This window comes from Sus scrofa, chromosome 6 (genome assembly GCF_054392235.1).
Source record: "Sus scrofa isolate SSC_HxYL_T2T_F1_AM1 chromosome 6, Sscrofa_HxYL_maternal_Yorkshire_Landrace_v2.0, whole genome shotgun sequence".
Classification (NCBI taxonomy): domain Eukaryota; kingdom Metazoa; phylum Chordata; class Mammalia; order Artiodactyla; family Suidae; genus Sus; species Sus scrofa.
The window spans coordinates 63,696,612-63,723,069 of NC_139388.1; the positions used below are offsets into that span (position 1 = coordinate 63,696,612).

At 61.1% G+C, this 26,458-nt stretch overlaps 1 protein-coding gene across 8 annotated transcripts; it reads right to left on the reverse strand.

The window, feature by feature from the left end:
- Positions 1-688: 688 nt before the first annotated feature.
- Positions 689-24,184, reverse strand: PPP6R1 (protein phosphatase 6 regulatory subunit 1). 8 transcript variants are annotated; one of them, NM_001445086.1, is given in 25 exon segments: positions 689-1,591; positions 1,691-1,762; positions 1,843-1,953; positions 2,346-2,427; positions 2,576-2,646; positions 2,739-2,919; positions 3,003-3,136; positions 5,227-5,405; positions 5,484-5,541; positions 9,042-9,139; positions 9,219-9,308; positions 9,459-9,544; positions 9,626-9,741; positions 9,823-9,887; positions 10,385-10,519; positions 10,648-10,800; positions 10,893-11,055; positions 11,302-11,415; positions 11,508-11,620; positions 12,853-12,918; positions 13,000-13,137; positions 13,219-13,405; positions 14,535-14,767; positions 23,662-23,695; positions 23,697-23,756. In NM_001445086.1, coding segments are annotated over 25 exon segments (2,688 nt in total). In that variant the 5' UTR covers positions 23,702-23,756; the 3' UTR covers positions 689-1,587.
- Positions 24,185-26,458: the final 2,274 nt, after the last annotated feature.

Here is a 26,458-nt window from a genome sequence, read left to right on the forward strand (position 1 = left end):
GCCCTGCCTGGCACCTGCTGATACGGTGCCCACTGGCACCCAGGGGTCCCTCCTCCCCCACTCCCTCTGTCTCGCTTCCTCCCTGCCTAGAGGGCCCTGGCTGTACACGCCTCTCCCACTGCCCTGCGCCAGGCCAGTCAGAAGGGACCTGGGTGCAAAATCTGCAACATTCCGACGCCTGCCCTTTCATGAGCAACAGGGGAGGGGAGGGGAGGACACCCTGCCAGATCCAAGGGACAGTCTGAGCCTCCCTCCTCCACCAAACACTTGCTCGGTGACAGGAGCTGGGGCTGGCGGTGGTGCCAGCCGGCCGGCGCGCCAGTGAAGCTTCCCCTGCATGGCGGCCAGTACTTCACCTTCGCACTGGACCCACTGGGCACCCACCTGTCTGGCCTAGCTGGCTGCTCCAAGGGGAGAGGGCTCGGGGACGTGGCTCCTGCCACACGGCAGGGCAGGTCAGGGGTGGGCCAAAGGGGGATGGGGTGTGGAAGCCCACTCACCGCCTTCTGCAGCCTGTCTGGACAGGGGACGGCTCCCAGGACCAGGTGCCGCATGAGTATGGGAAATGCTCAGCTCCTCCTCCAGGAAACCCTTCCTCGGAGCAGAAGGTACCTGACTCCTCCTTGTAAGGGTCCCACCCCAGAGCCACGGCACGGGAATAGGTCAGAACCCGAGGTCTGAGCAGCAGGAGTCTTAAACTGTCTTCCTTTATTTGTTTATATTTGCAATATGAAACAGAAGCTCGGCACGAACACACGCACACGCACCCCAGCCTGGGGAGAGGGAGCTGGGACAAGGTCACTTGGCGGCTGGGCTGGACCCCAGACCCTCGGGAGTAGGAGGGGGAGCCCAGCCAGACCCCCGCCAGACCCCCGCCCCAGGGTCCGTGGAGATGGAGGGGGACTCGGTGAGTGCATCAGGGCCCTGGGGGTGTACCCCGGGAGGCCCCCAGAGAACAGGGCCCCCTGCTCCCACAGAGCTGGCTGGGCCAGACGGAAGGGATTCTAGCCCCAGCCTGGATCAAAGTGCAGGGCCCGGGGCGATGGGGGTGGGCAAAGGCACGACCCCCACTCGGGCCTCCCCCAAGGTGGACCTGAGCTGAAAGGCCGAGTGTGGGTGTGGGCGTCTGCACCGGAGGGTGGGGGTCCGGCAGGAAGAGGGGGCGTGGCAGCCTCAGGACCCCTCACCACAGTAGCCCCAGTGGGAGGGTGCAGGTCCACGCCGCCCCCAGCCCTGGCCTGCTTCCTCCTGGCTCTCCGCCTGCCCACTCTCTCCTCCCTCGAGATATATATATATGTATATATATATATATATATATATAATATATAATATAGGTCTCTCTCTCACTCTCCTTTCTCTCTACTCAACTCTATCTTTATTCTAGGAGACAAAACTCCGCAGTTCCTTTTCTCAGTGCAATTGGGGGAGGGGGCCTTTGTCCCTGGCACCGGCCTCCTGGGAGTCCAGCCTCCTAGGTGGGGAAGAGGGGATGGGGCAACAGGGCCACCTTGGGACCAGCCCTGCCCCAACCCGGGCAGGGTCCACGTGGGGCACGGAGGATGTGGCCGCCACCACCGGGCCAGGCAGTTACCTGGGAACCGAGAGGGAAACCTGTGTGAGGAGCCCGCCACCCGGAAGCCTCTGCCAACCCAGCCCCAGCCCACCTGCTGCCCCCGCCCCCACCACTCACTGGGAGCCTGGGGACACCGGCCCTCCTGCAGCAGAGCCATTGGGCATCGGGAGCGGCTCAAGGGCCAGGGCACTGTGGGCAAAGGGACAGCATGAGAGATCAGTGCCTTCCTGCCAGAACACCGGCTGCCCTGTGAGGCTGCACCAGCTCACCTCTGGCTTTGTGGGAGCCCTGAGGGTTCTGGGCTCTTCTGCCCTTCCATGGTCTGGGGGGGCTGGTGGGCCCCGGGGGCTGGGACAGAGGTAGCAGGGTCTCTGGTTGCACTGTGTGGGGATCCACAGGGCTACTGTCACTGATGCCCCCCGGGCACTCTCGCCCAAAGACCCCTGGAAACTGCCCACCCGGGAGAAGCAGCTCAGGTCAGCTGGGACACGAGCTCTGGACACCCCTGGCCCCCTTCTGATCCCACCGGAAGCCTTCCCACCCCAGGGCTGAGCAGGTGACCCTGGGCTCCAGGATCCTCTCTTACGACCATAAGTGGGCAAAGACAGCCCAGACCTTCAGCTGCCACGAGGCCCTGAGGCAGTGGTGCAGACCTGGAGGGAGGGGTCCCGCAAGGCCCCCCAGGAGCAGCTCTGGGCAGGGATGACCCCAGTCCCAGATTCCACCTGCCTCTCCCACTTGGCCCCCCAGCAGCTGGTCCTTAACCAGTTACCTGTCCAAGGAGCTGGGGGCGGAATGCGTCCCTCTGAGTGTGGCCTGAAGGTCCCCGACACTGACCAAGGCCTGGCAGGGGGCTGTGCAGAGGAGAGGGGCCAGGAGATGTGACCTTTAGCGAGCTTCACACCCGTCTTGCTCCTCAGACCCATTGTGGACAGGCCAGAGGTCAACAGTGGGAGGCCCAGGGTGGGGTGGGCACGGTGAGGTGGGCAGAGAGTGGCTCACCCAAGGGCTCCGCTACTTTGCTGCCATCTGTGGCTTCCTGAGGTGCTGAGGGGGGCGTGGGATCCTGAGACCTAGGAGGCAAGAAAAGGAGCCCGAGGGATGGCTGGGGTTGGCAGTGGAGCTTAAGGCCACCAAGCCCTGGGCACCGGCCTCCAGGCCTCACCTGAGCTGCAGGGCGTTGGGGGCCGCAGGGCCAGCCAGGCTCAGGACAGGGAGGTCCAGGGGCACACTGCAGGGGCCCTGCGGGGTGGGGGGCCCAGAGTGTGGCTCCTTCTCCCTGCAGTCTTGGGGGCCGGTGGGGGTGTCCATAGGCACTGGGTCAAAGGTAGCCATCCAGCTGGGGCCTGGCAAGGGGGAGCAAGGCAGGGGTGAGCACGGAGGCAGACAGACTGCACCCGACCATGCCTCACCCCGCACATTCACCCACCTGGTGGCTGGGGGCCAGGGCTGGGGTACAAGGCGGGCCTGGCCCTGCCGCGGGCCGCCCGGCTGTCACCATCTTCCTCGTCCTCCTCCTCGTCGTCGTCCTCCTCCTCCTCGCTGTCTGTGCTGCCTCCGCTCCTGCCCCAGGAACCACCTGTCAGTCAGCCACTGTGCTGGGCAGAGGGAAAGCGTCCCACCTCCCAACCCCCCAGAGCTGGCCCCAGGCCAGCAGCTGCGATGGAATCAAAGGGGTGGAGGGGAGGGGGCGGTGGGGAGAGAGCCCTGTGTCCCAAAGCAGGAAGGCAGGTGGGAACACTGGTGCCTTCCGAGAGGGTGCGGCCACGGGCACCATCGCCAGCACGAACCAGGGCACCGCCCTCTCAGGAGAGGCTGACTCCACACGCTTCCTCCAACTACAGACTCTGCTGTCAACCGCTGTGTCCTCCCCTGGGCAGACAGGGTGGACGGAGTTTCCTGAGCCTGGAAACCTGGAAGGGCGTCTCCAACACCCACAACCCATGCGACCCTTGACAGGGAGACTAAGTGTGTCCCCAGACTGGGAATGTGAGGTGGGGGCCTGCTCTTCTCACCTGGAAAGGACGAGCAAAACCGTCTCTAACTGCAGAAAGCATGACTTCATGTACAGAAACCTAAGGAATCCTCTAAAACCATTCGAACAAGGAGGCTCTGCAAGGAGGCGGGACGTGGGGTCAGTGATACACAGCGAGGAGGCGGGACACGGGGTCGGTGACATACAGCCGTCTTTCTATACACTTAGGACAACTCCGAAACGACGCTGCGAGGACAATGTCACTCAGGATTGCGTCAAAAAGAATAGAACACTTAGAATTAAATTTAGCAAAAGAAACATAAAACCTATACTCTGAAAACTACAAAATGCTGTTAAAAGTAAGAAAGACCTAAATTAATGGAAAGAGATCACGTGGTCATGGAACGGAAAACGAAATACTGTTAAAACGGCAACACTTTCCGGACTGACCTACAGATTCAAGCAATGCCTCGCAGAGGCCCCGCTGGCTGCTGCTCCGAAAATGACAAATACCTAAAACCACCAGAATCTCTAGGGAGGCAGAATGATCAACACACCTTGAAACAGAAAAACAAAGCTGGACACACACTTTTCCCATTTCAGCACTTACTGCAAGGCAACATCATCGAGACAGGGTGGCCCTGAGAGACGACGTACAGACCACCAGGCCAGAAGAGAGCTCAGAAATAAGCCTTTCCAGGTAAAGTCAGAAAGTTTTTGACAAAGGTGCCAAGACCATGCAGTGAGGCGAAACCTTGCCAACACGGGACACCGGGACACCGGCATGGCATGCCCACGCCCAGAAGGGCAGCTGGACCCAAGCCAGCTCAGGATGGATCCAAAAACCTCAACGTAAGGGCTGGCACTGTCAAACTCTTAGAAGGAAATGCAGGAGGCATCACATGGCCTTGGACTTGGCAGTCATGCAACGGCACACCCAGCGGATGGCGTGTGACACACAACCACACCCACCCGAGGATGGGCCAGCAGGGGGCACGGGGATGGTTCTGCTCCCTCCTCTGGGAGCTGGCAAAGCCATGTCCCCATGGACCACACTTAGGGCTCCAACACATGTCTGTACACTAGTCACGCATCAAGACAGACGTTAAAACACTCCAATCCCTCAACCAGAAGCCACCGAGGTCAAGCTGCAGGCCCTAGTTGGCAGTTGTGCTGGCAGGACTACGCCGCCCAAACGCACCTAGGAAGTGAGTCTGGAGCCCACCAGTATGAGAAAAAAAAATAACGCACTGCTTGTACAAAGAGCTGGTCGCAGCTCAGTGACCGCAAGCTGGGACAGTGAGGGAGGCACAGCCGTCCCCCTCATTTCACTGGAGTTGGGGGAAAAAGCTGACAAGAAATTGTACTGTCCGTGCGGGAACACCTGCCTGAGAGCTGCCACAGGGGCAAGCTGGGGTGGGGGCCACAGACACTGGTTCCAGTCGCACCTGAAGGACCCAGCCTGTTTCTAGCCACACACCAGCTGTTCACCTATCCCTTTTATAGCTGAACTCATCTGAACTGGTTTTTAGAACTCAGAATTGAAAGTGCCCCAGGTAATACACACGCTTCGTTCTCCTTATTTTTCTCATTCACTCCTGCTGGTGAAAACCATCTCACGCAGGCCCCATGGGCCGCTGTGCTGGGGACCTGGGGGAGGGGGCCAGCGAGGACTCACCGCACGCCTGGCGGCTGTCCCAGGCGGGCCCCCCTGGCCAGCTGGCTGCCCTGCCAGGCGCCATCCTCCCCATCAGACTCCCCAGAGCCCTGGCCCTCCTCCTCGTCCTCCTCCTCCTCGTCGTCATCGAACTGCTGGATCCGGTCCTTGTAGCATATCTCGAGCAGGTTGGCGTTGGGCTGCGGGTACAGGGGCAGAAGGGTGAGGGGGCTGACTGCCCGCAGCCCCTGCCCCCCTGAGGTTGAGGCAGCACTCACGTTGTCATCGTCGGCGTTGAGAGAGAAGGTGATGTTGGCCGTCTTGTCGAAAGGCGCGCTGTGGGAGAGGCGCGGGGCCGTGAGGGGAGGTGCAGGCTGCTCCCCCTTCTCCCCCCGCCCCTGCCCCCACCCCCACTGGAGCACCCTCACTACCCTCGGGCCCTGTGCCAGCAAATGCACCTCCTCACTAAACGGATCTGTCTTTTTGCTATTTCTTTGGGCCGCTCCCGTGGCATATGGAGGTTCCCAGACTAGGGGTCTAATCAGAGCTGTAGCCCCCAGCCTACGCCAGAGCCACAGCAACACGGGATCCGAGCCGCGTCTGCAACCTACACCACAGCTCACGGCAACACCGGATCGTTAATCCACTGAACAAGGGCAGGGACCAAACCCGCAACCTCATGGTTCCTAGTCGGGTTCATTAACCACTGCGCCACGACGGGAACTCCACTAAACGGATCTGAATTCCAAACCAGCCCCCGCAGGGCACACCATTAGGCGGATGGCCGCGGAGCGGAGTGAAGGGAGCCCCAGCCAGCGAGTGAGGGGCCACTTGGAGATGGGGTCTGGCCCAGGTAAGTCACCCGAGTCTGGCTTCCTCTGCTGTAAGATAAAGGACACAGAACCTAGCCAGACGGGTCGTGTTTTTTAGGACTTGATATCATCATCTGGGTGAGATGCTTATTTACACGCACGCCTTTCCTGGAAGCAACGGCTCTCGGTTCACAGCCCCTGTGCTGGCCACACCCTCTCGCAGGCCACACCACACAAAGCACGGCCCCAGCCGAGAGGGTCAGTGGGGGCCGAAAAAGTCACCTTTGGAGCTGAACCAAAACCGCTCCTGCATGGGCCCCCACTGCCCGCCCTGAGGCCAGACCCACGTGGGGCCAGCGATCCTAGGGATCTTGGGGAGGGCCGCTGGCCTTATCGCCAACCTCCAGCCTTCCAGCGCTGAAACCTGCCTACATCCGGTTCTGTTCAACTCTTTTTTTCTCCTTTTTAAGGCCACATCCAAGGCATATGTAAGTTCCCAGACTAGGGGTTGAATCAGAGCGCCAGCTGCTGGCCTACACCACAGCCACAGCAACGCCAGATCCTTAACACACTGATAGAGGCCAAGGATCAAACCCGCATCCTCGCAGACACTAAATGGGATTCTTAACTGGCTGAGCCATCAAGGGAACCCCATATTCAACTCTCTTTCAGAAAGAAGTCAAAGGAATTAAATCCATGCATTTTAACACAAAACCTGGAAAGAGATTTGTCAACTGATACTCCTACCTGCAGAGTGTGCAACTTTCTAAGAACCCACATGTTCTGTCTGTGTCCTTGCCCCCTTTGCTGCTGGCACTCCGTGTCTGCACACTGGGTCCAGGCTCCACTCCACTTGGCAGGGACATGTCCCAACTCTCATCCCTTCCACTCAGGAGGTGTGTTAACTCCTGACTGCTGACTCAGCAAACGGCTGTGGCCCAGAGGGACTCACAACCACACCCTCGGCAGGGACTCTGCCCAGCAGCCCGCAGCACACCGGGTCTGGCACAGCAACCAGAGCCCTGTGAGCAGCACCGTCAGCCCTGAGCTTATAGAGATACGCATCCATTCTCCATTCAACACTCCATGGCTTTGGCTTTCTTTTTATACATGAAGTTTTTAATCTCACTGAAATTGATCTTGATGGAAGAGGTAACACAATATCACCCCCAAAGCGCAGCCGGCCATGCCAGGGCCACTCACAGTGTCGGCATGCCCACCAGCACGGCGGGGAGGAGCTTCCCCAGGGGCCTCCCTGCGGGAGGGCACTGCGCCGGGCAGAGCAGTGGCAGACACAAATCTCACTTCTGAGTTCTGGAGAGGCTCTGTTTGGACCAGCGAGTGCCCTGGGGTGAGGGACAGCACTGAGCCTGTCTCCTCAGCTATGCACGGGCTCCTGAGAGGTCTTGGGGCAACACCTGAGAGGTCCCCGGCATGCGGCTGAAAGGGACCAGGCCAGGGCTGTGGCCCTAAGGGGCCAGCAGGCCTTTTCTCTGTCACCATCCAACTGAGAAAAGCTCCATGGCACGCCCTCTGGTGGCTGTGCCACCATTCCTCAGGCGTCACGCATGGACTCTTCCTCACAAGGCAGTAGCTGCTGCACTAAGGGCACTGGCTGCACGTGCCCTCGGACCTGGCAGGCATCCACTGCGCTGCCCTGCTCCCAGCCCGACCCAGCCTCCCCTCCAGACTCGCGCGCCACCTGCCCTTCCCTTCACTAACAACCTGCTGCTGCCCCAGCCTGCATGTGAAATCCACGAGACACACAGAGTTTTAACTTCTTTTCTTAACTGTTAAAGCAACAGATGCCTGTGGCAGAAAATTCAGACGGTAAAGAAAAAACTTCACCAGGACAATGCCAGAAGTGACATATCAAAATGCTATACGACAAATACAAATAATCAGAACTGGGAGTTCCCATTGTGGAGCAGTGGTTAACGAATCCGACTAGGGACAATGAGGTTGCGGGTTCAATCCCTGGCCTCGCTCAGTGGGTTAAGGATCCGGCGTTGCTGTGAGCTGTGGTGTAGGTCCCAGATATGGCTCCAACCCCACGTTGCTGTAGCTGTGGCGTAGGGTAGCGGCTACAGCTCCAATTAGACCCCTAGCCTGGGAACCTCCATACGCCATGGGTGCAGCCTTAGAAAAGGCAATGAATAAATAAATAAATAAATTTTAAAAATAAATTTAGGAGTTCCCGTCGTGGCGCAGTGGTTAACGAATCCGACTAGGAACCATGAGGTTGTGGGTTCGGTCCCTGGCCTTGCTCGGTGGGTGAAGGATCCGGCGTTGCCGTGAGCTGTGGTGTAGGTCGCAGATGTGGCTCGCATCCTGCGTTGCTGTGGTGCTGGCGTAGCCCGGTGGCTACAGCTCTGATTCGACCCCTAGCCTGGGAACCTCCATATGCTGCAGGAGCAGCCCAAAAAATAGCAAAAAGACAAACCAAAAAAAAAAAAAAATTAAAAAACCCCCAAATAATCAGAATTGGGCATTGAAAAAAAACCTGTCCGGTGGCCCGAGGCCTCTAAGGAGAGGAGAGGAGGAGAGGTGGCAGCATTCTGACTCTGCAAGGATCTGTCCCGGGGCTCCCAGTGCAGAGCACTGAGCCAAGCAGAGCAGCAGCAGGCACAAACCTCACTTCCAGCTTTCAGAGGCTCTGTCTGAACCAGCGAGTGCCCTGGGGTGAGTGACAGCACTGAGCCTGTCTTCTCGGCTATGCACGCTTCCCCACACACTCTGTGCAACCTTGCGCTGCCCAGCCGGCCCCGTCCCAGGACAGCCGCACGCCTCCTGGCCGGTCCAAAAGGGAGAGGGGTCTGGGGCCAACCGTCCTCCTGGGGCGGGTGGGACAAGTTCAGATGCTGGGCTGGGTGGGCCGTGGGGAAGCGGGAGGGCAGCAGGAGGAGCGAGGGCAGGGAGGGCGTGTGTTCTGACTTGTGGCCTCGCAGCCCACCCCCCCCCCACCCCGCCAGGAAGCCACGCTGGCCCCTGCTTGCCCTGGTCCCCCGCAGGGGACACACTCACTTCACGCTCTCCTCCTGCTCCCCAAACTCCTCGTCATTGAAGCCGAAGTGGTCAATGAAGGCTGAGGTCATGCGCTGCATCTGGAAGTCCATGAAGGCCTGAGGGGGGGCGGCGGTCAGGGCCAGGCCTCAGGAGCAGCCCCCCTACCCCCGCCACCAGCCCCCAGCCCACCCCCACCTGCTGCAGCACCGCCTCCTCCGGGAAGTTGAACTCCTTGAGCCTATCATCCTCGTCATCGCTGGAGGAGTGCAGGTGGTGGGTGTTCACCTGGGGCAGGTTGGAGGGCAGGGGTCAGGGCCTGTGGAGGCCCCCTGGAGAGCACTTGGGGGGCTGGGACTGCGGGGAGGGGTGCTCAGGCTGGACCAAGAGGGAGAGCAGCCGCGAGGGCTGCCACGGCAAGCGGGGCACCGGGCTCACCAGATCCACCGTGTTCTTCTTGTTGGTCTCCGCCAGGGGTCCCGACACGAAGGCTTCCCACTTCTCCTGCTGCTCCTCCGGCAGCTCTGCTCCAGGAAGGTGGGGTGTGAGGATGTGAGGTCTGGGGCCCCACCCTCCTCCCGCCGTGGGCCGGCCCCAGCCCTCACCCTTCAGCAGCTGGCCCAGCTGCTCGGCGTTGGGCCCCTTCTCCGTGTTCTGCACCAGGGCGTTGGCCACTCTCGTCAGATGGCCCATGTAGCCTTTCCGAGGGCCCCCTGCAGACCTGGGCGAGAGGGAGGCTGCGGCTGAACACAGGCCCCGCACACCCACCCTGCCCTCCCACGGGGAGGCCAGAGACACTCACTGCACGCGGTCGTTCTCCTCCCAGGAGGTCAGGATGCGATCCACCAGGCGGCACTGCTGCAGCAGCTGTGGGGGAGCAGTGGCGCCGGCGTGGGCGTGGGGGTGCGACCAAGGCCCCCACCACTTTAGCCTGCAGCCAAGCCTCGGGGCTTCCTATGAGGAGCATGCGGCAAGCACGCACACACACACACGTGCACATACGCACACCCCTCCTCCACTCACCCAGAAACACCCTCTGCCTGTTCGAGGCCCACTCACTTTAGAGAGCAAACCCCGAAGCCACTCCACCCATCTTGGCTCCTTCTAGTCCAAATCCAAGGCCCCCCAGGTCAGCTCCTCCCTCAGGCCCTAGGCTAGATCTGGGAAGGCACTCCCACTACCGTGCCGGCCACCACCCTGGGAGAGTCCTTCCTGGTCCCTCCCCAGGACACCCGTTGCCTCCCGAGCTCACTATCCTCCCCCACATACAGGTTGCCCTCTGTTTTCCCAGACTCAGCCCAAGGAAGAGGCTGAGCCCAAGCCTACCCCCAGGGACCAAAGGGGGACCTGGAAGCCCAGCTCACGTGTTTCACGACAGGGTTCTGGATGGGTGTGTCGGAGCTGCTGTCGGCAGGCGGCCCGGAGCTCAGCATCGTGCTCACACATACCTCCACTTGGGTGTGCAAAAAGTTGTTGAACACATAGTGGAAGAAGAGGTCCTGGGGGTGGGGGGCACAGCTGGCTCTGAACGACCGCCACCCAGTCTCTGTCCTCCCCACCCAGCTGTCCCCACCTACATCCCCCCTCCCAATCCCGGTGGCACCTCTGCCCCTCTGAGCCCCAGTACCAGCATGGTGTTGGGCACGTCCAGCGCCAGGAGCTCCTGGGTCAGGGCTGCATCATTGGCGCTCAGGGCACTGGCCAGCAGCTTGACCACATGCAGCCGAGTGTTGCCCAGTGGCGGGGCCAGGCTGCCCCATGTCGTGCGCAACGGCTCCAGCTGCAGGCGTAGAGAGGATCAGTCCCCACCCCGGCACCGCCCTGAGGACAGGGCTGCCCTCCGCCACCCCCTCCCTCGCCCACCTGGCCCACCTCGGGCGGCTCAAGCAGGAGCTGGTGGAAGTGGCTGAGCCGGGGACGCAGGGCGTGCAGGGCGCCCACGCTGCACACGGCGCTGTCCAGTGTTGCCTGGGCTAGGAGCTCCAGCTGCCCGTCGACACTGCTCAGGAAGTTATTCACACTCACAGACTCGGACCTGCAGCAGGGACGGGGGAGGGCAGCAGCCTATGCACAGTATGTGTGCACGTGTGTGTACACCTGGGGGTGAGAAGCCCGAGACCCTGGGGGCAGTGACCCACCCAAAGGGCCTGGATCCTCAAAGTGGCTCAAAGCCACAGGCAGCTGTTCCACCAGTCTCCTCGGCTGTCAGACGGAAAAGGAGGACCCTTCTCTGGGTCCCTCGCCCTGAGGGGTCACCTGAGGAGGGAGGCCAGCCCCTCACCTGGGCCTCCTGGGCTCCAGCAGCGTCAGCAGCACCTGGATCCCGCTCACAATGACAGATGGGTTCTGCTCCCCCTCCAACATGTTGCTCAAGAGCTGCTCAATCGTCTCCTGCCTGGTGGGGGGCGTGGGCAGGCGTCAGGGAGAAGGGCTCCCCAGGCTGGCTCCCCTCCGCCCGAATGGCCTGGGTGCCACCCGCAGACGCACTTCTCCAGGGTGGCCAACAGCTGGTCGGGCTCTGGGCTGTCCTGCACTTGGATCACCTGCTCACGGCTCAGGCGGATGATGTCGCACAGGGACTGGGAGGCGTTGGAATGTTGCTGCGGAGGGACAGAGAGCTGAGGACCCGGCCCGGCCCTGGTGCCAGGAAGCCCCATGCGCTGAAGACTGGGTGCCTGCCCCTGAGGACAGAGAGTTGCACAGACACAGGGACCAAGTGCGGAGGGAGAGAAGACAGGTACTGAACACTGGGACGGGAGAGACAGCAGAGAGAAAGGCTTCCCACAGCCTTCAGAGCAGCCCGAGGGGGAGACGATCCAGGCAGCCACCAAGCAGCTGTGGTCTCTCCCTGGCCTTGGAAATGGATGAAGCACTGACACACACTACAGCGCAGATGAACACACAACTCGATCCTAAGGCCAAGGGGCCCGCCACAGAAGCCTACACGTCACGTGACCCATTTACACAACAGGTCCAGAGACAAACCCAGAGACAGAGAGCAGACTAGTGGTGATGGGGGCTGAGCAACTATTGGGGGAACAAGGAGTAGGAGCTTATGGGCAGAGGGGTTCCTTTTCAGAGTGATGAAAAATACTCCAAAATCAACGTGGTGAGGACTGCACAACCCTGGGGTGTACTAAGAACCAAGGAATTCTACATTCTGAATGGGTGAGTTGTACGGTACGTAATTTCTCTCAGTCAGGTTGCTGCACGATAAACAAAAACAAAGAGAAGCATAGGCAGAGCTCTGAGTCTAACCCAACAGGGAGCTGCCAGGGTGCACGCACACAGACCTGGACCCACGCCGACTCAGCCAGGCACCAAGCCGCACTCAGAGCTCCTCGCAGGCCCCCTGCCACCTGGCTCACAGCAGATGGCCCTCGTCCCTCTGCCACAAAGGCCTGTGCGGCCAGCACCCTCCCAGGCCAGGCTCTGGCTGGGTGCCTAGGCGACCTGCACCTGGGGACCCTCTGCTCTGCAGAATGGGGCCTGAGTGGCTTCTCTGTGGGAAGGGAGGGCGGGGCTGGTTCAGTCCAAGAGCCAGAAAGAGCCGCCAGGCCACAGAGCCAGCAACAGAGAGAAGGTGGCGAGGACTCCCGGGAAGGCAGCAGTGAGAGGCCAGGGCTGGAGGACCCTTTTCAGACCCCTGACCCCTCAAGGGAGGATGGGGCAAGGTTCCCGGTTCCTGACAAGCGTGCCATGTGTGTAAACTCCTCTCTGGTCTCAGCAGGAGCCCCCTGCCCCCCTGCCCCCCTCCCCCCGAAAAAAAAGCAGTTGCAACGGCTTTCTGTTCCCATCAACTCGAGTGAGGAGGGGGCGGGGTCACACTCACACTGTCATCCTTCGAAGGGTGGATCTGCTCGATGAGCCGCTGGACAATCTTCTCCTCATTGAGCCACTGGGGGCGGGAAGGGGGAGCTCCGCTCACTGACCGGCTCTCAGCTGCCACAGCCCCGCTGTCCCGCCCCATCCCACTCACGTTGACCACGTCCTGCCGCAGCTGCGGCCGCTCCACGCAGGTGAGGAGGCGCAGCAGGAGGTCCATGATGGCCGAGGTGCCGATGTGCTGCAGCAGCAGGTCCACAAAGTCGTCCTTCTTCCGCAGGAAGGACACGAGCTGGAGACACAGGGACCCCCATGTTAGCACAGGACCCCGGGCCTGAGCCCGCGAGAACACCCGCCTCGGGGCCCCAGGCACCTGGTCAGTCTTGCGGTTGATGAGGACGCCCATGACCTTGCTGAAGAAGCTGGCCAGCAGCGGGTTGAGGCTGCCACTGCTCTGTAGGAAGCCGTAGAGCCGGTGCAGGAGGGACTCGTCTGCCCCCAGCGCGTCGTTGATCTGGGGCACGTCTGAGGTCAGGATCTCGCAGGCCAGGCTGGGGTACCTGTCACACCCAGAGAGGGCTGGGGAGAGCGCAGTGGGGATGGAGGCCAAGCCTCCCCACCCCAAGGCAGCATCCAGCCCCCGGAGGCTGGACCAGACCCCCTACCACACCTGACCCTCTGCCCTCAACCCTCCAGTCTGTCCCAGCCTGGCCTCCATGACCTTCTAAAATCCAGTCTCACCCTCTCGCCTCCTCCTCCACACAGGGCAAGGAATGCCCCCTGCCCAGTGTGCCACTCGGGTCCCCAGCTGTGCTCTGTAAACTGCAGGGTTCCTCGGGGGCAGGGCAGGGCCCCAGGGGCGGCTGTCAGAATGGAGGCTCCCTGCTACTGTAAGCGAAAGCCCAGTCCATGGGGCCACTGGACATGCTCAAGTTTGGTGGACAGGGAGACGGAGGCCAGGCGGCCAAGGCAAAGGAGGGAGAAAACCCACTGGGGGAGGGTAACTGAAAGATGAACACCGGGGGTGGGGAGCATGTGGGACACCTTGCTGACCCCCCAGAGGTCTCGACGGCGTGCCCCACCTCACTGAACCCCCACTTTACAAAGGGCAAACTAAGGAGAAGCAATCACCCGCCCAGTCCCTGTCTGGCTCAAGGGCTCCTGGGACAAGATGCAGGGCTCGTAAGGGCCAGGGGCATATCTGCAGTGTGAGGGGCCAGGCAGAGGGGATACCAGGGGGCCAGGAGGCCGCACAGGAAGGTCTGTCCAGAACCCGAGACAGGCAGCAGACGCCAGGGCAGACAGAAGCCCCCTCATCATGATGATGCCCACGGAGCCCCCAGCAGGGCCCTAGCTGCCCTGCCCATCCTCCCTGGCAGACCCTACAGTGGGAGGGAAGGGCAGAGGAGAGTTGGGGGGGCATGACTGCACACTCAGCGCCTGGCACCGTGCTGGGCATGGGCACTGGGGACATGGAGGAAGAAGGGGCCAGGCTTCATGTTGCCCAGTCTCCAAAAAGGGAACTACAAAAATCCAACTGAATGAAACACCAGGAAAGAAAGTGAGAGTGTGGGCTGGGCCAATCAAAGACGACCGAATGCGGCTCCGGTGGCTGGGGAAGGACCCTCCAACCGGGGATATCTGGGAAGTGGATGTCCTGCCACTGGGGACCGAAGGGGTGGGGCTCACTTGTAGCGCAGCCGCTCCTCGCCGCTGGCCGGCGGCTCCTGGGTGACCCAGGCCACCATGGCCTGCAGGTGTGGCGGCTGCAGCAGGAAGTCCAGTAGCTTGCGGTTGACCACCTTGCACTCCTGCAGCACGTCCTCCTCGTCCAGCAGCTCGGGCAGGCTCAGGTCCTCGCGCTCCAGCAGCGTGTCGAGGTGTGAGCTCGTGTGCAGGTCAAACTTCCAAAACATGGCGCCCTGTGGGCAGGGGCTGTCACCTTCAGGCGCTGACCTCACTGGCCTCCATCCACCTCCCAGCGCCTGTCGTGCCCACGGCCCAGCCCCCAGGGTGGGTGAGGACCCCTGGTGTGAACACACACAGGGTCCGTGGAAAACAGCCCCAACACGTGCACACAGCCGCCATGATCCTGTCCCACCCAGGGCCATGTCCAGTGTCCCCACATATCAGCTGCAACTGTGCTCATCCTGGAACCTCTGGCATCAGACTTGCTTCCACCTACATTTGCTGTACAGATTCAAACGCCCCCTGACAGCCACCATGGTTGCTGTCCAGCCCAGCAAGTTCCACGCTGGGTGCAGGGTGTGGGGCGGAGGGAGGAGGGCTCTGCCATGTCTTGCTGCTGTGGTCATTGCCTGGACACCACACCCACACACACACACCCACACCCACACCCACCCCCCAGTACCCAGTGCCAGGACAGGAAGAGGAAAAGTTTGAGGGGAGGGGGTGGAGGCTCCCAGAATAGCCACTGACCCGGGCCAAAAGGAACCGGGACGGGAACCACATCAGGAGGAAGGACCTAGAGGATGGCGTCTCGCTGGCCAGCAGCGGAGACCCTGCACGCCTGGCCGAGGCCCAATCACCAGGCATGCACAGCTACCTGGCCTCAGGAGCATCTCAGGTAGAGCACTCACCAGGTGCCAGGTGGGCCCGAGACCCCATCAAACCTGGACTCAGGTGCTCCTCTGAAGATTTCTAGAGGCCTCCCAGCCTGGACCTCCCTGGGGAGACCTGCCCTGAGCTCGCTGCTCACTCGTGTCCACCATGAAGTGGGCGCCGTGTGTCCCGCCCCTCTGAGGGGCTGTGGTCACCCCACTGGATGGCAGGCAACCACGCCCAGGTAAGGCGGGCCCCCACGCACTGCGCTGACCAGAGCTCATGCTTGTCACCTGACTCATGAAGACCACCTGAGGCAGAGGCTTCTAAAGACAGACCAGGAGGCCAGGACACCAGGGCACCTTCCAGACCCACGCGCCAGTCCTCCTACAAAGCCCTCCTCACCATCTGCGCCCCACGCCTTCCCAACCATGGAGAAAGTACACCAGCCACAGACATGGTACTGGCCCAGGGGACAAAGACACTGGACTCAGGAAGCAGCTGGGCTGAAAGCCAGGGTGTTGGACGGCACCCGTGGCCGTGGGCAAGAGACTGACCATTTTTGCCTTTCTACGGCCACACTCGCAGCATATGGAGGTTCCCAGGCGAGGGGTCTAATCGGAGCTACAGCTGCCGGCCTACACCACAGCCACAGCTACGCAGGATCTGAGCCATATCTGCTACCTACACCACAGCTCACGGCAATGCCGGATCCTTAACCCACGAGCGAGGCCAGGGATTGAACCGGCAACCCCATGGTTCCTAGTTGGATTTATTTCCGCTGCACCACGACGCGAACTCTGAGACTGGCCTTCTGACCCTTGCTTCCTTCGAGATCCCGCCAGCACCCAGCTCTCCTCTCCAGCCTCTTCAGGAGCCTCACTTAGCTCCTCCCTGCCCCCACGGTGACCTCTCAGAGCCCGGGAAAAAATGGCTCTAAATCTGCGGCAATCCTGGCGCGATTCATGTCAGTCCCTAGGCCTCGGCCAACCACAGAGAAGAGTGGAGTAGAGGAGCCATGACCTTGCAAGACTGCAGCAGACTCAGGCCCTGACGGGGTGGACGCGGGGTGCACCTGAAAGCCACCGGTCCCACAGGCCTCACATCCTGTCTGAAGCACACAGCAACTCAGCCCTTAGCCCCACACCCCGCACGGGATGGGATGCTTCTCTGAAACATGACCTTGAGCACCTTGTGCCTTGAAGCCCCACGATGGCTCCCTCGTCTGCACACTCATGACCCCAGAGCCCCTGAGCGCCTCCCAGCACCCCTGCCCTCAGGACCTGCTGCTCCTACGGCACTCCCACCCGCCAGCCCCTGGCTGACTCACTTCCATGCGCTGGCCAGGCCCAGGCCGCCTCGCCTAGCACCACCCACTCCCTGAGCACCCTCTGGCCCGGCTCCACACCTGGCCCCAGGGCGGCCACTTCAGGGTGCATCTCCTTCACAGCCTGCAGCCCCCCCCCACCCCCAAAGCCCACCCCCAGCACCATGCTGGCCCGCTAGGCCTGGGTGTGCAGGAATGCGTGTGTCCGTGAATAACACACCAGACGCATGGGGGGACACACCTTGTTGGCCACCCTCCTCAGGCCCGTCCAGCCACGATCTCGTGCTCCTCTCACAATGGCCACCAAGGAAGCAAGCCATATCCCCACTTTACAGGTGAGCAAGCAAGCACCAAGGTCTGAGAGCTGGGAAACTAGGGACTGGGCACCAAGCCCCAGAAGGCAATTTCTCAGGGTGCAAGGGCCTGGTCTTCTTCACAGCAGCCCAGCCACGGCTGATAAACCCACCACAAGTGTGTGCCAGAGCTGGCTCTGTCCTGGCTGAGGCCTGCCCGAACCTGGCTCTCAGCAGACACCTCCAGGCAGCTGAAGGCCAGCTCCTCTGGTCCCTGGGGTTCTCCACTGGACCCTAAGCTCCAAGTCTAGCACTCAGCTGACACCTGAGTTCAAGAGGAAGGCCAGGCCCAGGTCCTCGGCCCTGCCTCTGCCCACCGGCCGCAGGACACTCGTCCAGACCTGCCCAGCATTCACACTGCGCGAGCCCTGATGGGTGACGGACGATGCAGCTGGGCTGCCGCGAGCACCCTGGACAGCACCGAGCACAGACCCTGGCACACGCGCAGAAATGTTAGAGAAACACCCCCTCACGACGGGGTCACTTGGCTGGACGGCAGAAAGTGACAGAACATTGTAAATCAACTATAATAAAAAAGTTTTTTAAAAGAAAAGAAAAACACCCCCGCGGCCTGCAAACCACCAAGCTTTCCCACGCACCCTGTGCCTGAGGTGGGAGGCTGACATACCCGATGGGGCAGGTGTAGAGGGAATCGCTCCCACCCTGTCTCCCCCCAGCCTCGCGCAGGGGCTCCCTACAAACCAGTCACAGGTGGGGCGGGGTTGGGGTGGGGGTGGCCATCAGGGCAGGCAGGCTGGGCACAGGCGGAGGGAGAGTGGGCTGAACCAGGACTGCGTGAGCCCCTGCGGAGTGAGGACCACGGTGCCTAGAGGCGGCCAGACTCGGCACGAGGGCTTGGAGCCCCTGTCCGCTGCCCAGAAACCAGACATCTGAGGGACACTGCCACCATCCGCTTCTCCTGAAGAGGCAGCCGGGCCTGGTGGGTTTCCTGAGCTGGGCGGACCTGGGACCCGAGTCACTTCAAGGGGAGCCGCTGTCCAGGCCCAAGAGGCAAGCGGCTGACCACAGCGAGAACACGCACCTCGATCGGCATCACAGACTCTCCCGTGGTGACAGGGAGACCAGAAAGCTCAGAAGGCCCCCGGGCAGCGTGAATGGAGCCCAAACCCACATGTTACGGGTTTCCATTTACACGAAACATCCAGAAGAGGCAAATCCACAGAGACAGAGAGCGGATTAGGGGTCCTGAGGAGCTGGGGGCCATGGGTGGGGAGGAACCTCTGCGAGTGGGTGTAGGGTTTCCTTTTGGGAAAAGGATGGTCTTTAAAAAAAAATTCTGGAGTTCCTGTTGTGGCGCAGTGGTTAACGAATCCGACTAGGAACCATGAGGTTGCGGGTTCGGTCCCTGCCCTTGCTCAGTGGGTTAACGATCCGGCGTTGCCGTGAGCTGTGGTGTAGGTTGCAGACGCGGCTCGGATCCCGCGTTGCTGTGGCCCTGGCGTAGGCCGGTGGCTACAGCTCCAATTAGACCCCTAGCCTGGGAACCTCCATATGCCGCGAGAGCGGCCCAAGAAATAGCAACAACAATAACAACAACAAAGACAAAAAGACCAAAAAAAAAAAAAAAAATTCTAAAATCAATTTTATTCAATATGATTTGTTAATTATACCTTAACTTAAAAAACCCATTGTGGCGACTGACGGTTGCACAACTCTATGAATAGTTAGGAACTGTTGAATTGTGCATTTTAAATGGATAAGTCATATACAGTGTATGAATTGCATTAATTAGAAAAAAAACCATTACCAAAAACAACCAAAAGCAAAGCTGCCTGAGGCTGCCACGACAGGGCCAGGCCTTGGCTTTGCTCTGCGTCCAAGATGCCTGAGCTGACGAGCCGCCAGGACTGAGCTGAAGCCTGTGAAGGTCCCGCCCCGGGAGCATGCCCAGCCCCCCCAACACTGTCCCTGAGCTAAGCAGTTCCCCCAACAGCTGGGGGACAGGGCAGAGGGGCATGGTACCTAACCCAGATGACCAGGTGAAGCACTGTCCTTACCCCCATTTGAGGGAGGCGATGGCGAGCACAGGGACGGAGGCACAGCAGAACCAGGACTGAGTGCCCTGCCCACATGCTTCCAGAGCCCCCGGTTCGAGGGCACAGGTCACACTCCTCCCACCCTAACCCTCCCCAGCTGCTCTGGAGGGCAGGCAGCCTTCCCTCCCAACACTGGCAAGCTGGCTTGCCTGGAGAATGGGGTGGGGAGGGGAGGGGAGAGCTAGGGGGTTTGGGGGTGTGGAATCCGGGGGCCTCAGAAACCAGGTGGCCCCTTACACTCTGGTCCCTCCGCCAAAAATCAGAGGAAGCTGCAAGGATCGGATGCAGCTGAGTGGGAGTAAGTACCCCAGAGACATCAGTTCTCAAGCTCTGCACAGAAGGAAGATGCAGATACAGAAGTGGGAAAAAGAAAACACAAAAAAGAGAGAAAACACTTTCGCCTGCGACACACTCTCAATTCAGTGCAGCTCAAATCCCAGTGGCCAATCCTTCCACTTCACGGAACTTCCTGGGAGCCCTGGGAACCGGACAGGAGAGGTGGGTTTTGTTCTCACTCTCAAGAAGCGTGAATCGGGCCAGGCACTTGGCGTCCCAAGGCCTCATTTGCTCATCTGTGAAATGGGGGCACAGCTATCAGAAGGGCCAGCTGTGAGAACAGCTGGGTCAGGCCTGCGGTCCTGACACAGCAGGCGCCTGGCAGGAACTGGCCCTTCCGTCTGGCCCTGAGGCCAGGCCGAAGTCTGGACACTTCTGAGCTGAGCAGGAGGGAAGGTGCCCAGGGTGACGGCACTAAAAACAGAAGGCCTGAGAAAGACTCTGTTTGCCCGAGTAACGCAGGTCACGCAAATACTCAGTGGGCGCCACACACCCCGCCGCCCCCACTGCAGCTTGTAGCAAACTTCAAGAAAACGGAAGTGACTACCACTGGTTTTTAGCGACCGTTTGAAAACCATGACTCTGGCTGCGAACGGAAGAAGGGGAAACTATAAATGAGAAAGGAAACCAATAAAAACGAAAAATCTCTCCCCCTGCCAGCTCTGCACCATTGCCCCAGGGCTTCTTGCTCTGCGGCGTTGTTCTCTGGCCTCCAACACCAGCTGCCTTTCTCAGGAGCCTGCCAGTCCCCGCCTGGGCTCAGGCAGGGCCCGACGGCGGTGCCCACAAGCACCCCCACTACTGCTGCTGCTGCTGCCGCTGCCGCCCTGGGCCCAGGCACCCGGAAGTGGAGGTCAGTGTGCAAAGGCCTCTGGGAGGGCCTTGGGGCGGCCACTCGAGATGCCCCGAGACTCAGCAGAGGCTCCAACACTAGGAGAGACTATCTGGGACCTGGTGATGCTGCTGCCCTCAGCTGCCAGAGGCCTGCCCTAAAGAGACATGGGTCAGGTGAGCCCCGGGAAAGACATCGCTGCCGGCCTGCCAGCCCCCAGCCCCTCGCAGGGCCCAGCAGGTCAGAGGACAGCAAAACCACCGCCCCCAACTCCCTCAAATCCACCACCATCTCTCAGCCAAATGGGAAAAGGAGGTGGGGGACTTCTGACTCTAGAAATGGGACGTGGTGATGGCAGGACCCAAGTGTGTGCTGGATGCAGAACCCAACAGACACTTGCAAGGTAAGTGGTGGGACACCCATCTGGAAGCAGGGGCCACTGAGGCCAGAGGAGAGGAACCTGGCCAAGGCCACAGGTGGCTCTGGAAAGCTGGGAGGGAGGGACGGGGCACAACCTCCGGCTCTGGCTCCAGGCCATGCTCTCCTTGGGAGGTGGTAGTTCTGGTCCAACCCTGGGCACGGAAGACAATGAGACACCTGGCCAAGGACTGCGGAGCAACCAGGAAGATCATACGCAGGGCCACCTCCCTGACTAGTCACGGGTTCCAAAGGGAAAAGGAAAAGAACCACCAAAAGATTTGGAAATAGCCCTTGGAAAACAGAGGGGTGGAGTAAGTAAGTGTCACCAGGTGCTCCGAAGTCAGACGGGCCGGAATTCCCATCTCGCCTCTCCAACTGCAACCTCGTGGGCCCAGACCGGGGGCCTCGCCATCACTGAGGCCGAGACGGCTCTGCCCGTGCCAGGAGCCACGAGACCTCGCCAAGGGAAACCCGCGGTTCCTCCTGGAAAGGAGCGTGTGTCCCCACCCTCCAGGCACTGAGCCTGCCCAAGTGCCAAGCAGGCGCCCGGGGACGTGGGGAAGGCCTCTCATCTTCACCACAGCGGCCAGGCCTCTCTCACCTCATCTCGCGTGGCCACCCGCATGGCGCTCAACCCGGCTGCCACACCTGACTGCTCGCCTGCGCCCTCACCTCTGCCCTGGCTTGGCGCTCCCTCTGCCTTCCCTCCAGCTCTTCGAGCCTGACTAGCTAGCTCCTTCTGGGTCCTTCAGGCTTCAGCGCAGACACCACTTCCTCCAGGAAGCCTGCCCTGACTGGGCAGAGGCCTGCTCCACACTTCCACAGCTTCCGCGCTCATGTGGTGACGGCATCTGAGCAGCCTGGGACGGGACCTGCCTGTCCCGTCTCCTGCCTCCCGCAGCGAGATGCCCGTTTCCCTGGACCTCCGCGTACAAGGCCAGGGCCACGGCGACACGCGCGTCTTGAATTAATGAAAACAAACTGGAGTGCAGGGGGAGAAAGTGACTGCTAAGGTCGCTTAGCCACGGATCCTGAAAAATCTCCTGAAAAATGGGCGGGTGGATGGGTGGGCTGGGAGATCAGCAGACTCTCCCAGGCTGGAAAGGAACAGGAAGTACCCCAGACATAAACGCAAAATAAAACACCCAACTCGGAGCACAGGGCCGCGCACGGTGGCGAGAGCAAATAAATACGCCACAGGCGTACATGACACCCAAGCCAGAGAAGAGGGTGCCTCCGCATGGGCACTGCCCTGCCGAGCGGGGCGGGAAAATATCCTGCTGCCTCCACCAGGCTCAGTCCGCAAAACCACCCCCCCCCGGGGGGGGGGGCATGACGTCAGCACCACCTCACACCCCACTCAAGTTTCTCTGCAACTCTGAGGCCCGGCCCACCCCTGACAACACGTCCTCCTGCTCCGAAACACGCTGCCTTTCAGGCTGGTCCCCCACGACGTCTGTCCTCGGCACAGGCGTGTCAAGGCCGGCCCAACCGAGCAGGCCCCTAAGCAGGCGGCGGGCAGGGGCCTGGACCCGCGGCCCCACCGAGGCGCCCGCCCCTCCCTCCCCGCAGGCCACGCCTGGGGTCCCCCCTGCCCGCATCTGCACGTGCAGTTCCTGCCACCCGGAAGGCCCTCCTTCCCACGCTCCACCTGTCAACTCCTACTCGTCCTCCCGGACAGAAAAAGCCACCCGCCCAGCCAGTCTCACCAGTCCCTCCACTATGTAACCCCCTGCACGCCCGAGGTACCTCCATCGCCACCCCAGCACCTGCGACTGCCCCGCTCTGCCTCGGGGTCCCCTGGGCAGGGCCCGGGGCTGGTCCCTCCCCGCCTCGGTGCCCAGCACCGGGCGCTCCCCGCCCTGCCCTCAGCAGGCGTCATCTCAGAGGAGGGCGACCGAGAGGGGGGCCACCCCCCACCAGACCGGCTCCTGGCTCCTCACAGCCGGAGACAGCAGGGCGGCGGGCAAGCCCCGCGCGCGGCTCCCCTGGTCCCCGAGCCCAAGGATGAGAGGCAGAGACGCGACGGGGTCCAGGATGCGGGCGGCGGAGGGAGGAGCGACCCGGAGGGAGGGCCGAGGGGGTCCCGGGCAAGGGTCCCAGCGGGAGGGGCCGGAGAAGTGAGAGTGGGGGTGCAGCCCCGGGGGTAACGGAGGGCAGAGGGGAGACGCGGGACACCTCGGAGGAGGGGGGGGTGGGCCGGAGACGAGGCGGGGGTGAGAACCTCAAGAAGCGGGGACCGAGGCGGGGAGACGAGACTCGCGGGGGCTGAGGGGGGAGACTCGGAGATTCGGGGGACTGGGTGGGAGAGACGAGGAGACTCGGGGGGTGACCGATGGGAGAAAGACGAGGAGACTCGGGAGACTGAGGAGAGACTCGGAGACTCGGGGGGTGACCGATGGGAGAAAGACGAGGAGACTCGGGAGACTGAGGCGGAGAGACGAGGAAACTCGGGGGTCTGGGTGGGAGAAAGACGAGGAGACTCGGGCGACTGAGGCGGAGAAACGAGGAAACTCGGGGGTCTGGGTCGGAGAAACACGAGGAGACTCGGGAGACTGAGAGGGGAGACTCGGGGGGCTGAGGGAGACTCGGGGGGTGACCGATGGGAGAAAGACGAGGAGACTCGGGGGACTGAGGAGGAAAGACGAGGAAACTCGGGAGACTGAGGGGGGAGACGAGGAAACTCGGGGGTCTGGGTGGAAGAGACGAGGAGACTCGGGGGGCTGAGAAGGAAAGACGAGGAGACTGGGGGACTGAGGAGGAAAGACGAGGAGACTCGGGGGGCTGAGGGGGAGACTTGGGGAGCGGAGCCCCCAGAGAGGGTTTGAGAAAGGGGTGAGCAGCCTGAGGGGACCTGGGCGGGGCTCTCCGGGAGGAAGAGGGACTGGGGGGGCTGACTGCGGGGAGGGTTCCGGCGCGGCCCGCTCACCTGCACGGGGGGGCGGCGGCTCCTCACACTCGGGGCTCATCGGGGCGCCCCCCCCGCCCCGCCGCCGGCGGCTCCGGCCCCGGCTGAGGGGCCCGGTATGTGGGGGCGGGGGGCGGCGGCGGGGTCCCGCGCCGGCACTGGGCTCGCGCAAGGCCCTCGGGCTTGGGGGGGCCCTCGCCCGCCGAGTTCCGGAGTTCGGTGGTCAGCGCCTGGGCGGGGGCCCGGGTCCCTCGGGCGAGGAGGCGGAGCGGGGGTTGGCGGGGTCGCGAGGCCGGCGCACGCCCTCAGCGGGGAAGTCGCCGCGGTTTCCCCGGTCCGGGGACCGGCGGGGAAGCAAAGGCCGGTAAGGGAAAACGTCCTACTCCGAAGTCTGAACAGGCCGCAGTGCTGAGCAACGGCCGACGGAAGCAGAGGCCCACTTCCTCCACCGCCCCCTTCCTCAAACCGGCGAGGTCCCAGGGCTTTACAGTCCGCTTCTGGGCCTCCGAAGCCCGGCTCCGTCCGCCACTATCCCACAATCCCCCGAGCGCGGGGGCACGCAGGACGCCCCGCCCTCCGGCCGCCGTCTCGGTGCGCAGGTGTGCGGAGGCTGCGCCCGAGCCCTGCAGTGCGCGTGCGCGCCAGGCCAGCCGCTGCGGTCCCCGCCCAGCCGAAATCCCTCCTCAGCTAATGCGCTCGCGCCGGTTCAGGCCAATGGTCTCTCCCTTAATAAACCCAGGCAATCCAGTGCGCAGGAGCGACTGCGCCCACGGGGCCCCCTTTCTCTGCAACTCCGTTCCAAAGTCAGAGGACATCCTGCTCCAGGGTTTTCCTGTCCCCTCGCTCCCTTTGGAAATCCACATGCTATTCTGGCTCCTCCAATCACATTCCTGCTTTGGCTCCAGGATCAGTTTCTGAGACGTCCCGCCCGGGTTTTCCCTCCAGCCGCAGCCCGGCACTGTTGTTCCGCCTTGCTCTTCTCGACGCCTTCCTTCTCTGCACCTTGGGTTGACTACAGTGTCTCTTCTCGGCTCCTGCCCAGGCCGTGTCTTTACCGCGGCCAGTTGCTGCGCAAAGTCTGCTGTAACAACACTGACTTGGAAGGCTTCTAGATTTTCATAGCCCCCGCCGTGGTACAGGCCCGCGGTGAGAATCAGCGGTGTAAGGGCTTGTGAGGAGGTGGCGTCGAACCTTCTAATTTAGTCATTACCAGTCTTCGGTCTGTTTCCTTAGGTTCACCAACCTTACATTCTCATCTCTTAGGTCTTGTTTTAAAATGGATCCAGATTCCTATTGTTAGGCGGCTTGAAGCAACTGTGAGGCATTTCCTACTGTTCCTTGAGTCATCGCCTTGGATTCTTAGGTCGTTTGTGCAGCATTTTGCTTGCTTTTTTTCCGCAGGACTGCCGAAGTTTTTTGTTTTGTTGGGTTTTGGTCTTTTAGGGCCCCGCCCGGGGCATATGGAGGTTCCCAGGCTAGGGGTCAAATCGGAGCTATAGCCACCGGCCTGCGCCACAGCCGCAGCAATGTGGGATCCGAGCCACTGCTGCGACCTACACCACAGCTCACGGCAACGCCAGATACTTAACCCACTGAGCGAGGCCAGGGATCAAACCTGCATCTTCATGGATGCCAGGCAGGTTGGTTTCCGCTGAGCCACGACTGGAACTCCCCCAAGTTTGTTTTGTTTTGTTTCAGCGACACCAGCAACACTCGGAAGTTCCTGGGTCAGGGACTGAATCCGATCCACAGCTGCAACCTACACCACAGCTGTAGCCATCGGCATTCTTATCCCTCTGCACCACAGCCGGAACTCCTTGCCAAACTGTTTTAACACATAAGCTCAGGAACTGAGGGGTTGGGGGGGTTGGCCATATTCAGCCACCAAATGGAACCACCTGAATGGTGGATCTCCAAGAACTTGGCAAGCTACAGGGTCTGTAGGACTGAAGTTGGATCTCCACCTTGTCAGAACTCATAGGTAGGCAGTGATGTATTTGTATTAGGAACACTCATTCCCCATTGCTCCCAATTCCGGATGGAGAAACTTCGACTGCCCCCTTTCTTTCCTGGTCTCTTCCACCCCTTCCAGGAACTGGGGGAAGATGATTTACCAGATCGGACGGGCATCATAGCTCAGCCCTCCAGCTCTCCCTGCTCTTGGAGACGGCCTGCCCGGTGTTCTGCCTGCCGTCTGCACTGGAGGGGGACCACACTTGTCCAGTACTGCCTGTGACCAGACAGACAAGCGTATCTAATGCTGGGGTGAAGTGGCAGCAAGACCAATGCCCCTTTCTCAGATCTGCTCTAAAAGTCATACAGGTGATGTTTGATCTCCAGTTCCTGGGTCCTGAAGCTACCTATCAAGTTATCCTGAATTTGGGAAGGGAGGGGGAGTGAAAATAATCTCTCCTATCCAAGTAAATTCCTCAAGAGGGAAATGAGTCTGGCATTAAATGGGGCTAGAAAACCAGGATACAGGGAGGAGCTCAGCTTTGGAATTGGCTCAGGTGTAAAGCTTGGTTATTAACTTGGCTGCAGGTCAACCACCCTGAGCTCGGCTTCCTTGTCTGAAATACATAGTATGGGTCAGAACGCTTAGCTGTAAATGAAACCTCCTTTGGCTAAACTGAAAAGGAATTTATAAAAAGGGGTGAGGCAGTTTCCCTGCTCCCTGCTGTCCCCCCAGTCTCTAAGAAGGCTGGATAAAAGGCTTAGTGCTTTGCTACCAGGATGAAGCCCACACCCAACCACAGGCCTGCCCCAGGGACCCAGAGTCGTCTCTGGTATGGGAACACCCCCAGACCTTGAACACCTG

Excerpts from the sequence above, each read along its gene's own strand:
- PPP6R1 (XM_084958254.1), bottom strand. The coding sequence starts at position 21,357 with ATGCGGGTGGCCACGCGAGATGAG. Across the intron at positions 11,621-12,852 it reads ACCCTTCGAAGGATGACAGT|CAACATTCCAACGCCTCCCA; the intron begins GTGAGTGTGACC and ends GTCCCTCCGCAG. Across the intron at positions 1,954-2,345 it reads GCCCCCAGCTCCTTGGACAG|TGCAACCAGAGACCCTGCTA; the intron begins GTAACTGGTTAA and ends ATCCCCACACAG.